Here is a 14,453-nt window from a genome sequence, read left to right on the forward strand (position 1 = left end):
GGCCTGCTGTGATTTAACATTTGACAAGTTAAGTTATTTATAAAAACAAGTTATGGAACAAGGTAATTTGGTACATTTAACAATGAATGAAGCGCCAAAAAGTCAAGAGTACTGCAGGAGGTCGTGATGGGATATCTGGCATAATGCCGACATGTATCGATAACATTGTTAGTAGAGGCAACACCTCGCCACTTCATCCCACTGGCTGCACCCAGTTCTTGATGAAGTTCTCATTGAGATCGTGTTCGGATCGCCGCAGCCCGTTCCCAGGCAGCTCTTTTGCATAATTCCATTTAATCTCGGCCAGAGTTGAGGGCAATTTTCAATTTGCCTTGCCGAACGACGACGCTCCTGTGGCTGTTATTGTTAATATAATACGTCGTCGTACAGCCATTGTTGTTGTTGCTGTGTGGTTGCCATTCAAATTGCATTCAAATCAATTACATTCGAACTAAACATAATTCATGTGGTATGGGTTAATACAACAAATTACAACTGACATTTAAGCAGAAACATGAAACGGACAATTTAACATGAGCCACAGCCACAGAAAGCCAGAAAGCCAGAAAAAGAGAGACATAAAGCCGAGCTCCACAAAGGCAACTTTTTGGGGCTTACTGGGCTGACTGGGTTGACTGGGCTGGCTGGCAGGCATCATATGCAGTCGAGTGCGGCCAAAAAGATACAGATACGAAAACCAAAAACCGAATTCAACTTGAGCTCCAAGTTGAGCCCAGCCGTGGTCGGCAATCAAAGCATAAGGCTGTGTGACCTTCAGTATCCGTAAAATGAAAATAAACAAAAAGACTGAAAAGGCACGAAAAAAGTGCAGCCCCACCACACACAGGCTAAACAACAATAAAATTCTTTTCTCACGATTGTTGACTTTAACACTTGCAAGGGGAAAAATGACCAAAAAGCAACGTAAAAGGTTTCGAGTGCGAGGTTACACTAGAAGAAAATCAAAGCGAATTTTTTTTAAGCAAATTTACATCACTAATAAATTCAAAGGACACTTCAAAGAGACTTAATCTTATTAAAAACAAACATCATATTGCTGAGCATCCTATTAGTAATTATTACTCATTAAAAGTAATACATTTTCAGTTGAATACAAGTGTTGTCCAAGTGTACGAGTATTCACTGTCATTGCCTGCGAGTGAGAAATAAGCCTCAGCACAATGAAAATGAGCAACTGCTACTGGGAAGTGGTTGGTTGCCCGATCTTGCGACAAATTTGCAAGCGGCGATCTTCAGGCGGAAGACGTTGAACTGCCCTGCTCCACATGCATTTCAATGGAAGCGCAATCGAAGTGCAGATAAATGTTCTGGTCAGCTTTTGTTTTACTTAATTTTATGTGCTTTGCATACTTTCGCAGCGCATGGTATTAAGCATTTTGCCAGCGTGCCGAGCTCATTTATTTTTGCTGCACTCTGTTTATCGATTGAATGCATTCTGGTTTTTGTCTTCTGCAATTAAGTGAAATTTATGTTACTGCTGGTTCGTCGCTTGAGTCTTTTGTTTGCGGGTCGCGCGCCAAGGCACGTAAATTGCCAAAAAAAAAAAAAAAAAAAAATGCACAGAGACGCAAAAATGTGTTTCCTACTTAGCGTGGGCAGACAGTAAGCCGGCTCTGGTACTGGCACTGGCCAGCTCACATTGGCTATCCTGGTACCCAGCTCCTCGACTCCTCCAGCTCCTCGACTCCTCATTTTAATCCGCCGCGTTGGTGGCGTGCATACATAATGCATAATTACCGGTTTCACTTTTCTCTCTCTCGTCTGCGATTATCTTGGCATGCCATGGCGTTTTTATTCCACCGTACAGATATTTTATTTTACAGGCATTGCGGTTTTATTGCCTCGCTCGTATGGTTTCTTAATTTTTAATTTTTATGATGTGTTAATGGATATTTTTGTGACATGACCTCCTGGCGTGCCGTTGTCGTTCGTCAAGCCCTGTCCATCCCATCCGTCCGACGGCCAGTATTAAGTTCAAAGCCTCCAAGGAGATGGGGGATAATCAGCAGAAGCAGCAGCAGCAGCAGCAGCAGCAGCAGGAACTTGCTCCGAGTCCCCGAGTCGTGTATTATGCAATCTCTGGAGTAATTGAAGCTATTTAAAGCTTGTTACATGGCAAGGACAGTGGAGCAGACCAGGCCGTTCATCCCAAAAGGGGCTGTCAATCAAACTGAGTGGCTTAGTGCAGGCAGTGGGCGCTAGGTGGCGCCGCCACTGGCCCTCTCCCATTTGGCCAATCATCGCGGTTAAGTGAGCTCCACGTAATGTGACCGAGTGTGACCCAATTCCATCGCATCCCGGCTGGCGGCTATCGACTTGTCGCTCAAATTGCACGCACAGAGCCCTCGGACGTGGACTGATTACAGGGCCCAGGGCATGCAATTTGCATCAATAAAACTGGAGGCGAAGAACTGGTATCTGCAATCTGCTTTTGCTGCTCCATGTTGCTCCTGCTGCTCCATGTTGCTCCTGCTGCTGTAGGTCAGTTTGCAGAGAGCAAAAAACAAAAAACAAAAAGCAAAAAGCAGTCCAGTCCAGGCGTTGATTTGTTGCCCGCTTCTGCATTCTGGGCCTTCAATCAAGTGACGATGGGCGCAAACAAGCAGCAGATGGACTCAAGCCCCACCCCGACTTTCATCTCGGCCGCGTCTTAACCCAAAGCTTCTCTTATCGGATAAGAGCCAGGCCGATGGTTTGACGGGTGTCGGTTTGGCCACTTGATCGGCCAATAATTACTTTCTCTGCTGCGCGGCCTGTTATTGATTTCGTATGATTGCCGCCATAATTTTATTATGCATCATTAAGATAAAGCGGCCCCAGCCATTTGCAAATTGTTTACAGCATATGGAATCATCTTGAATATGCCCAAATCTCCACCCATCACATCTCGTTCCACAAATCTGAGATCATTTTCACAGGCCTGCGAAGTAAGACTTTCCAAAAAAGCCAAATGCCCCAAACATTATTATGTGCAAATGTGAAAGGGCCCGTTGAAAAAGCCATCAAGAAGTTTGGAGGGAAATAAAATTACACATTTGATTATTGGTCATTTGCATAGAAGCCTCTTATAAATGTTACTTTTTTACGAATGGCCCGAAGTGATTCACATTTTATAGTGTCTAGTGACTGCAAGCAAGATTTTGGGGCCTTTGAACTCTCTGGTCAAGCATCCAGTTTCGTCAGAAAACCATCAAGCATGAAGGTTATAATTTTGAAAAATTAAGACGGCTTTTTATCTGGAACCCGTTAAAGCAACCATGAAGGATAAGCGTGCAAAAATTAAGCAATAACTGGAAGTGACTCTATACAGTATAATTCCAGAATGCTGAAAGTGCAAAACATCAAACCTATTCGATTTGAATGATCTATAATTTTCAAAACGGTAACAAAATCGACGATGTAGGTTGATCTTCTTTGAGTAGGGATGCCCTTTTAAAATACTTCTCTTTTAATAAACACTTGTGCACAAGCTTATACATTGTTGTATTTTTTTGTGTCAGTCGAAGTTGGGTAAATTAACTTCACTTCACATCAGAAATCCACCAAAATAACAGAAATTTACGGCCAAGAAGGAAGAAGGGGAAAACTGCAACATCCCCGCAGACTTCAAGTGTTATTTTCTGACAGCTCGGACGTCAACTTTAAAGTGAGATCTGTCATAAAAGAGCCAGCGCCGCTTTTGATTTTGATATTTTTGGCGGGTCTTTGGGAACAAAAAATAAGATCGCGATATGGGTGGAAAAAAAGCTGCGAGACTTGCAACTGCCCAAAAATGTATGCAGATTTTTAATTAAAGCGCGTTATCAACAAAGCCCGGCTACAGCAAAATAACCAAAATAAAAAAAAAGCAACGCAAACCGGTTGACCCGATAGCCAATTTGGTCGGGACTTCAGACTCGACATTTTGATCGTCTTGGAGTGGCACTTCCTTAATTGGAGCAAGCATAACAACAAGTGCAAGCGCTAATTTATTATGTTATTTAATAAATACAATTAATTAGGAGGGAAGAGAGAGGGGTAGCAACGAAAACGGGCCATATAAAAATTACTTAATAATTTCGATCAAAAATAATTAATTTCAATATTATTCAAGCAGAGAGTGGTTTACAGCCGCCGGCAATGGCAGCATCTGATCATCAAGTTGAGCATGTCAGCGGCAACGGCGTGTTAAGCATTACTCTTGGCCAGCCATTAACCCCTCCCTGGCCAATTGCGACATAAAAATGCTTATTACTTACAACAGAACATGCAGCACGCCCAGCGGCGACTCACAATTATATATGCATTCTCGTATATACCATATTTTGGCATACCTACTCTCCTGGTAACTTAAATCAATTGCGGCATATAGCGGCAAGGTCCAAGCTCCAAGCTGCAAGCTCCAAGCTTCGACCTGGCCCAAAAGAAGATGAAGAAGATCTCTTGGCCTGTTCGCTACGCCTGAGTAATTTCGCTTTTTCGGCGGCTTTGTCCTTAGTGGCAAATGACTTAGTGGAGACTCCTGGCCGGCGGTTTATGGCATTTTATGCTACTTATGCAGCGCTGCTGCGTCCCCGAATGACCGTAATTAATCAATTTGGCCAAAATGGCAGCAGAGGCAAAGAGGGCTTACAGATTGGTCAGCGGCAACAACGTCCGTGTAATAACAATGAAAACAGCGTGTGTTGCTGACCGACTCGCCTGTGTTCACTGTATTCACTGTATTCTCCTGTACCCCACTGCCGACTTGTACTGTACTCATGCATATCCGCACACCATAAATTATGTTCGCACAGGGTTAAGCGCATTATTTAAGCATTCATCACGCGCTCTCCCCGATCCCATAGCTCAGTTTTGGGTCCAGTCTTCAGTCTGAGTCGCAAGTCCCTGATGGAGCTGGAATCCCCATTGGCCACCGTTGCTGTGTAATAATTTTTGAAATTTATGTAAACAGTGTTGATTATGGATGAGTTATGTAGCATGTTCTACCTTTTGTTTTGTTCGCACTGCCGGCCGCAGTTAATTTTAAGCTTGTTTTGCAACTTCGTTTATCAGCTCCCTTCCTCCAGATCTTTGGACGCAAGAAAAAAAGGCCACCTGAGTCATCCTCCCAATTGATGTCTTTATTAGGCTGCAGTCCCTGTCCCTGCTACTTGGCCATCAAATTTCGGATGCGGGGCAGTGCTGCTGAGCTCTATTAATGATATATTAAAAGGTATTTATTGTCCTTTTTCTCAATTTTGTCAAGAAATCATTATAGATTTTGCTCCAATATGCAACCTCCATTGGCAGATGGGCAGATCCATGTCAACTTGGAGGAGCATTCGACATGGTTAGCCTGACAAACGACGACCACGTTCATGCACTGTTCGCGTGTTTGTGCAGCACATTAAAAATTACACGAGAAATTGTTTGGCGCAACTGGCAAACGTTTTTGTTTTTTTTTTTTTTTTTTGGTGGCTTGGAGCGGGAATTATGACCCGCGGGGCCAAGTGGCTGGAGTTGAGCCATTTGGGTGGCGCCTTTTGTCTTCGAAACGTGCCACAGTCGGAGGCAAAGTCGCAGTTGAAATCGCAAGAAAATACTGTGCCACATGCGGTGTGCTCGTTGCCTGCAACGTTTCATGCGCGAATAATATTTTAATTCTGTCGATCAGCCGGCACGTTCGTCGAAGCCAATCACACACAAGAGCCAAACGGCCATCGACATTTATGGCCCCCCCTCCCACAAAAAGCCCCAAAGTGCTCGAAACGCCCAAAAGCGACGCATGTCACAGGGTATTGTGGGTGCTCGACTGCGGCTAATGGGGCTCTTAAGCATATGAACTGATAAAAGCGACAAAACATTTAACAAGTAATTAAACATAAAGCGCGCCCCACATGAGTGCCTAGTTGGCTGGCTGGTTGGTTCTGCTCCACCACGGCACAACTGTGCCCCAATGTGCCTCAAACTGGGTTAAGGACGCTGCACAGCACTCAGCACAGCACTACTGCACCACCGAACCACCAAACCACCGAACCACTGAGCCACTGAGCCATTGAGCCACCATTCTTCACTCCACCCCTTGGGACAGCCCCCGCCTTTGGCAGCCAACATTCATTTCGATTTCGTTTGCGTTCCTATTTAGTTTTTTATGCCAATTTTTTTGCTTTGCCATTTTTCTATAAGTTTTTTTCGGGTGAGTTGTAATAGAGTTGCTGAAATTTGGCATTGTATTTATGGCCCGGGCATTGGGGCATACCAGGCATCTGACCCACACCCACATTTCATTAGATATCCACCCTGGGAGCGGTGATAAATGCGATAATAAATATTCAAGTTGTTTTTCTGTGAGTGTTATAATTTAGTGTTGATTAGTTTGCGCAAATAAGAGTTATTGATTCAATTTCAATTAAAAGGATATGTATGTTTCTCCCAAGCGCCATTGCCCCGCACTACGATACCCTCGATGTGCAATACTCACCCTAGTCCACTTTTGGGGTCGCCCACGAACAAAAGACTCCAGCAACGAACTTGTTTCGCCCAGCGAGTGTTGTGTGTTTGTGTGAAATTGTGTGATTGTGTGATTGTGGTGGGCTTTTTTTTGGCACCTCTTGCATTGATATGCCCGAGTTATTAATGATGCCTAATGAGTGGGTTGGTCCCCAATGCAACTGCTACCCTGGCTACCTGGCAGCGAGCGGGGCAATTATGTGTCATTTGTATGCACAGCCCAAGCCCAGGGACATGCAATTTGGGTGTAGACTCTGGACTAAAGCGTTTATTAACTTATTTTCGTAGGGTAACTCGTACATTTAAGTGCGTGGATAGTCGAGGAGCACTACAAGGGCACCGAGTGCTGCCAGCGCAGGCGGCTTTGTCTTCCAGGTGTCTGATAGCCGGAACTGCAGGAGCACCTCGATTGGATCGAGGGGGAAGCTGTAATAACGATAACTCACAATATTATGGGTCACATTTCAGGCGGTGAGGCATTTAACTCACATGGGACAAACACGATTACAAACTATACCAACACAAGGGACGAAACACTGCAATCTGCGCCTAGGAGGCCTGATCAGAATGATTGTGGGACAGTTGACGCATGGTAAAGGTGGTTTCTGCTGGACAAATTACAATGAAAATCACAACGATGGAAGCAAAATCTTCTCCTCTTCAACTCTTACCTGGTGTGCGGAATCCCTCCTGGATCTTGTAGATCTCGTTCAATTCCCGTGCACTGCACAACGGCGTGTCCACCTGGGTGGTTTCGTTAAATCGACCATAGTCAATTTCATAGGCCTGCAGGTCCTTGTTGTACAGCACCACAGGATCGAAACGATGGCCCCAAAGGATCTCAGTGTTTATGTAGCTGGATCTGGCTTGGGTGCTCTGTCCAGTGGACTCCACGGTGCCCTCCAGTATCACCACAATCTCAAACTTATCCTGCAGCATATCGGTGGCGTTGAGATTATAAAGCGGTGAGTTCTCGTCGATTTTGTGCTCGATGACCATGGGCCAGATGAAGAACAAATCAGAGCCGGAGTCATCGGTACCGATCTCCAGTTCTGTGAAGTACTGCGTCATCACCTCACCCTCCTTGGTGCTCTTTGTCCTTATCAACTGAGCCCTCACTCCGGCTCCAATGATGTGAGACTTTCGCATGTCTCCCACGCGGAACATCAGCGATAGAGTGCCATCCCGCTGGCAAATTACGGCGTGTTTGGAGAACAACAAAGTCTGTGCCCGCTGCTTGGCCCTCGTCATTTTGGCAAATACTATTCCCGCCATAAATGCTGAGGACATTACGCCATAGATGGACTGGAAGCACATCATAAATATGGCCTCTGGACACTCGGGCGAGGTGGTGCGCACTCCGTAGCCAATGGTGTGCTGCGTTTCAATGGAGAACAGGAAGCAGGACGTAAAGCCATCGATGGCCGAAACACAAGGCGCCCAACCAGATTCCTCTAAAAGATGAAATACTCATATAATTGTTGAGTTTACTATATCAAACAAACCTTGGTTGTCTGGCAGATGAGGCTCCTCCAAGTCTCCGTGTGTGTAGATAATCAGCCACCAGATGAGCGCAAAGAAGAGCCACGACAGGATGAAGCTGAGTGCGAAGGCCAGGAGAGTCCAGCGCCACTGCCAATCCACCATGGTGGTGTACATGTCCTGCAGGAATCGAACGCGGCGTCTTTGCAGGTGCTTCTGCACCACATTGCAGTCACCATTCTTGAAGACAGCTCGTCGACGAACACGTCTCATGCTGCCAGGCCGGAAATTGCGAGATCTGCGAACAGAAAATCACAGTATTTATGCATGAAGCCTAAAAGTGTGCAATGTATTATCAATCTTTTGGATCTCATTTGTGTTCGAAGTAGCGTCAGCCTCCGAATTTTATATAGAATTTAATAAACAGGGCTTAGATATAAGAATAATTGACATCGTATATTATAAACTGTTCATCTAAGTTTATGTTTGTGGAACTCCTCTAACCCTTATTTGTTTAGAAATCCTTTTGGATCTTTCCCCATTACAAATGGCAATGAATATGATTTCTATGATTTATGCAAGTGTCTGATGAAATTGGATGTCTCGACATCGTGTTTTTTAATTTGCGCAAATTAAGTGTGCGCTTTTGCACTTGACTGTTTTTGGACTGGACACACGAACACGAGTGCATCTAATTAGCACAGTCGCGAATGCCAATGTCGCAAGGCGGACAAATCGGACAGATTCAGATCGCATTCACGATTCAGGGCAATCTGAACCATCCACTCTTATAACACTTAATTACAGCTCTCCCACAAATTGTTTGATTTATTACCCCTGCCTGTCACAGCAATGCATTTCAAGAGGGCTGGATGCGAATGCACAGGTCGATTGCAGCACCCACGTGAACTCGCATTTCTCGGATGCCAATTACCTTAACCCCACATTGACACTCGCACAAGTCGATTAATTGGCATTGTGCCGATTGCATTAATGCCGGCTAATCAAATTTAGAGCTCAGCTAGCTAAATTTGTGCCAGATGAATCATATGTTGTAGATTCGCTTTGTAGAATGTCGGCATTAATTAATTACATTTTTGAGCGGCCCACGCAATAAACAAATAAGTGAAATAAAATCGAAATAGCTAAGCGGTGAAGAAAGTGTCGGGGAAAAAGGGAAGCTACATCCGATGGGAAGTCGTTTGGCCAACCGTTTAGCAGGTGACAAGTGTGAGAACAAGATGCCGTCAAGATTTGGAAAAGGCACAAAAGACAGTACACCCGGCATGTAATGAATCGCATTCGTAGAGCGCCTCTAAATCATTTGCACTGCAATCTGCGGGCAGGAAAGCAAACTAGAACCGTGGGCGTAGCCATATAAATTACAACCGCAAACTGCGAGCGGCACTCTGCTAATCAGCTAAACAAAAAGCCCAAAAGATGCGACAACGTGACACGGACGCACTGCGTCGCACTGTTGGAAGTCAAGTTGTCGGCAAGTTCAAGTTGAATGTCAGGCCCCTTGGCGAGCTAATTACTGAACGGAAAGCCGGCGGAACTTTGAGTAATTGGGTAATTGTTGCCCGAAGATCCTATTTATACTTTCGCAAGTAGAGTTCGTAAATCGAAAAACAAATCGGGCTTGTCGTAGGAAGTTAAAGAACGTTTAAGGAAAATCAGATTTCTAATTTCAATTTCAAAACCTCATTCAGAAGTGTTTTTAATTTACGAACATAGTCTCTTTTACCTAACCTAACCTTAGATGAGCATTTGTTTCTACTTCCTACAATATTAAAAATTATCTGTTATTAAGAAATATGTTCTTAAGGATCCCCATTTGAATCTAGTGATGGAAATCAGAAACTTGCGCACCCTTTGGCCAGCGAGTGACTGGATCCCTTCAAGGCCTCGTAGTAGACTCCCGCCTGCGAGGGCGTGTGCGAGATGCCGCGCATGTACTGGCGCTTCCACTCCTTCATGTTGGCGAAGGTCTCCTCCTTGTCGCCGCCGACAAGGGTTTCCGCATCGGCGGGATCCTGCAGGACCTGGACATCGCTGAGCGGCACCTGCATCTCTCTAAGACGTTCTAACTTCGCGTTGCTAAACTAAACTAAAGCTCCACGCCAAACGATTTCGACCAGGCCGACGTTAAAGTGGTCTGAATTTGGCCAAGCAATTAGAGCAGCTCTAACTAATCGGCACTTATTGACCCAAACACTTAGGCCGGGAAAATAGCTTAGGGAATAGCTTAGGAAACAACCACAACTCCTCCACTCACCTGCAGCTCGGTTGGCGGGGGAAGGGCTTGCCATTTTGCGATAGGCCATAGTAGCTAGTCGGTCTGTTTGGCACAATTGTGATGGGATAGGATTGCGGATTGCTGATCACACTGTCCAGCGAATCGGGATCCGCTTCGATGGCCTTCTTCAGCGGTTGGTTGGCCTGATCGCCATTTGCTCCATTTGATCCATTTGCCTGCGTTGTTGTTGCTGTGGCCGTGGAGGTGGGGGCCGCCGAGTGGGTGAAGAAATTGAAACGCATCTGTGGGAGGTTGAGGTGAAGGAGTTGCTATTTTCAATTAATTCCCTTGGCGTCGTGTGGGCAAACAGAAACTTGTGATAAGTGCAACCCAGGTGCGAGAATCTATCTTTTTTTTCTTTAATTTTTGCCAAACGTCGTCAGCTGATTCACACTGATTTTTTGTGGTCCGCTGGCAAAGTATACAGCCGTATACTTTATCAGTTTATTTTATTTATGGAATAACAAGCAAACATTTACCACATTATTCAACCATATAAATAGCAGATATTCGCCACATTGTTAAGAGACTTTAGTTACTGAAATTCAAAGCGCTTCCGCAGCATGTTTAGATTTTCGCACCTTTCTGTACTTTTCACAAGATTCGAGGCAAGCACTTGTAGGTTGAATATATTTATTGAACATAAGCACGTTTGAGCTTAAGCAGTTTTATCACCTTCTAAATATGAAATTGATTGACACCTTTTAATCGAGTTTTTGTTAGATGGCCATTGTTTCGCTAAAGAGCCTCAACATACTTCTGGCACTTTACGATGGCATCTTGCGAAATAATAATAGTTATAAATTCACGAGCTCCGTTTCGTTCTGTTTTGCCGACGCGTGTCGTTCCAGAAATGAGATGATCTGAGGACTGGAGATCAGAGGGCACTCGGTGCTCTGTCCACAGAAGCCGCAGCCACAGAGCGACTGTCACAGCGAATCTACGGATCTGCGGATCCGCAAGTCCGACCAATGGATTAAATGACGGCCGACTGAAAGAACATTTTTCCAACTAAACAAAACTTGCGAACAGAAAGCGCTGAGCTGTAAGTGACACAAACACACACACAAACACACACATGATCAGGAAGAGAGAAAATTACACACTGCACATCGACGATGCTCTCACAGATACTGATACTGTTTCACCGAAAGATACAACTTGTGGCTGCGCCGCGGAAAAAGTTCAATTGAAATGATTCGTAAATTGAAAGCGAAGCGGAAGATAAGCGCGATAAGCTCATCTTATCAACGAAATCAGAAGGCAGAAAGCAGAAGGCAGAGACACTTCTCAATGTAGGCGACCTTGAGCCCTCGACGAGGAAGGGGTGGCGCTGGCTTAATATTCTATGAGCCCCCCTGTGAGGTGTCGCAATATCGATATGTTGGTCCGGAAAGTTCTGATTTATCAGATACTGAGACTGTCACTGCATCTCCCTATTTAAATAGACGGCGCAAACAATGGCCCTCGCTTGTATCTTGGCTCGGATTCGAGTACAAGGTGTCGTATACGTAATATCACAGTGTTTACCGTCGACTCACGCGCATTTTGGCTGCATTGTGCAAACACAAATAATAAATAAATTGTGACGTTAATAACAAATATATGTGTCCATACAAGTATCGCTGTGCAGTCATCGGTAGGGTCATGCGTAGTTAATTTTGACGGCATTAAGCCAATTAAAACCGTTCATTGCCACCATAAATCTTGACCTATTGTGCTGGGCCTAACATGAATCTATTCAAATTGATTGCATATCTAAACAATTCAATACGGAAAATTTGGTAACAGCGCTATATGGCCAAGAACGGATGCTGTCCGAGCTCAGCGATGGTGGAACGATAGTTGGGATTGCTCACTAGCAGTCCGTCGATCAACTGGCTGGCCTCTGGACTCAGGACTCCTTCCATGTCCTTGGGATAGCTGGGCCCACCACTCATGAGCGCAGCATAGATCTCACTCGCATTTTGACTGGCACTAGCAAAGGGCCTCTGGCCGCAGAGCATATAGAACAGAGTAACTCCCAGCGACCAGGAGTCCACCTGGTGATCGTAGCCCGACATCGCGATCATCTCGGGCGCCATGTAGCCTGGATTGCCGCAGCAGGTGTACAACTCGCTACCACGATAGTAAGTGGCCAAGCCAAAGTCCGCTACCTTGACCATTTCGAAGTTCCACACGCCGGAGGTGAAGCAGACCCGCAGATTTTCCGGCTTGATGTCCCGATGAATCACCTGGAGCTGGTGCATGTGCGCCAGTGCCGATACCGTGCATCTCATAACCGATCTGGCACTTTGCTCCGCCAAGATGACGAGCTCCTGCATCACCTCCTGCATGTCACGGTCCAGGTGCTCCAGCACCATGTACATGTAGCGCTCTTCCTCCACCGTGTACATCAGTTCGATGATATGTGGATGCGATTGAAGCTGCCGCAGCACCTCCGCCTCCATATAGGCATCTCCGCAGTCGCAGCTCTTGCTCTGCTTGTCCACCATCCTTACGATGCACTTGGTCCTGCTGACTTTGGGTTGTCCGCGATATATCAGCGTATTTGTGTTTCGCACCACGGGCTCCAGACTCTCGATGTAAAGCTGTATGGCCTCGGGCAGGTCGTCGGCCATCATGCTCTTCAGGCTTCCACTGTACAAGCGACATTGGCGCCAACGTTTACAAGAATCCACCATTCGCTGGAAGTCCTTGTTGACGCTGTACTTCAGCCAAACCATTTCCTCGTTCTTACAGCAGCAAATCACAATGTCGGTTTCGCGATCCGTCAGTGCGGCAGAAATGCTCGATTGCTGATCGCAGAACCACGTGGCGTTCTAGTGACTGGGTGACTCCTTGCAGCAGTGCCTGCAGGTCCTTGAAGTAGGCACGAGAGATGGCCATGTTAACGCCTTTAAAGTGTCTATCTCCGTTCCGTAGGAAGCACACGCGCAGCGCTTTCTGCTAAAGTGGTGGACATATCCGCCTGGATTCAAAACAATTGGATTGGTCCGACATAACGCGCAAAAATAGATCTTCAAAATATATAAAATATACAGAAAGAGTGTAGGTTTCTTAGAAAATTCGTAGCTTGTGTTGTGTCACCTAGCCTAGCTTTCCCAGTTTTTAAAAGCGATTGCCAGGCAATCTCGGTTTCCATGCGGTAGAAACAGGCGTTTTTCGCTCAATGCTCTTCCGCAATTCCCTGCCCCAGAACAATTTACGATCCACTAAATTGTGAATGGCAGCGACTGGACGCGAATGAAGAGCGCCAAAGCCGCTGGTATAATTGAATAATCAGCTTTGTCGCCCAGTGTGTGTGCAACCCCCGATATATCGTCTGCTTGGATGAACTCGTAGCTGCCCCCTTGATAATCCGTTGGCGGCCACTTAAAGCGCGTCAAGTGCAAATTTGTAGTCCATCAGAGTGCCACATGGGGATCCTCCTGGGGTGTAATTGGTTTTGAAATTCACGCAACGGCTATTTCTGTAATGGTCAACAAATCGATTCGGTTGACTTTCTCAATTAACCACCTGTTGAGAAATCTGTATATTTATTGCTAAAATGAGGCGAAAAATTAAGTTGAACGTCAAACCAATGGTTTTTATCTGGATCACGTTTAAGCTAACCACAGCATTCTGATGCTCATAGCATATATAGAAATATGAATATTTCATTGGGTGATTTTAAGGAGGCAGTTCATGAACCTAAGACATTTTTATATAGCTTTCTTGGACAAGTCACTCCAGTTTTATTTGGAGCACTCCTCGAAAATTATCTCACATGACTTACTTTCGCGGTGTTCGCCTATTTTTTTTTAGCATTTTCATCCTGATTTCTAAGGAAGTTGGTCATAGCTATCCTGATTTCCAAAGAATGTATCCTTACACATGTACACAAATCGGTAAAAATGTGTAGAACGACATAGGTTCTTGTATTGGCTAACTCGTCGATAGATTGTACACAAACCAGTCTTCGAATTTTGTTTTTTACATGTACAGCGAATGTAAGTGACATTGATAATTTCTTGTTATGAGAAATAATTTCTTGTTATACGAAATTTCATTTTATATGGAAATCGCAAGTTTGTAGCTAGAGTTTGCCACTCCTATTCTCCCGTAAACTGTTCTGCCTCCCTTTTCCTCCCAGGCACCACTACTACAGTAGCTGATTATTGGGTATCTGACAGTCGAG

General features: G+C 45.1%; 2 protein-coding genes across 8 annotated transcripts; both read right to left on the reverse strand.

The window, feature by feature from the left end:
• Window positions 1-6,740: 6,740 nt before the first annotated feature.
• On the reverse strand, window positions 6,741-11,509 carry LOC120452613 (G protein-activated inward rectifier potassium channel 3). Of its 7 annotated transcripts, none has more exons than XR_005616483.2 (6): window positions 10,949-11,365; window positions 10,253-10,515; window positions 7,998-8,272; window positions 7,164-7,946; window positions 6,982-7,100; window positions 6,741-6,918 (listed from the first exon to the last, which is right to left on the reverse strand). XR_005616483.2 is itself a non-coding variant. In XM_039636913.2 (5 exons), the coding sequence occupies exons 2-5, from the start codon at window positions 10,513-10,515 to the stop codon at window positions 6,821-6,823; spliced, it is 1,419 nt and encodes a 472-aa protein (XP_039492847.1). In that variant the 5' UTR covers window positions 10,975-11,509; the 3' UTR covers window positions 6,741-6,820. The 7 variants fall into 7 exon arrangements, 4 of the variants coding, with proteins under 4 accessions (XP_039492847.1, XP_039492845.1, XP_039492846.1 ...); XR_005616484.2 differs by having other exon boundaries at window positions 6,982-7,097; window positions 10,949-11,302; XR_005616485.1 differs by lacking the exons at window positions 10,253-10,515; window positions 10,949-11,365 and adding an exon at window positions 9,847-10,084 and having other exon boundaries at window positions 6,982-7,097.
• A 485-nt stretch (window positions 11,510-11,994) lies between these two features.
• On the reverse strand, window positions 11,995-13,291 carry LOC120452614 (serine/threonine-protein kinase GM11705). Its single transcript, XM_039636916.1, is given in 2 exon segments — window positions 11,995-13,042; window positions 13,044-13,291. Coding segments are annotated over 2 exon segments (1,209 nt in total). The 5' UTR covers window positions 13,277-13,291; the 3' UTR covers window positions 11,995-12,066.
• Window positions 13,292-14,453: the final 1,162 nt, after the last annotated feature.

Source organism: Drosophila santomea, chromosome 3R (assembly GCF_016746245.2).
Source record: "Drosophila santomea strain STO CAGO 1482 chromosome 3R, Prin_Dsan_1.1, whole genome shotgun sequence".
NCBI lineage: Eukaryota > Metazoa > Arthropoda > Insecta > Diptera > Drosophilidae > Drosophila > Drosophila santomea.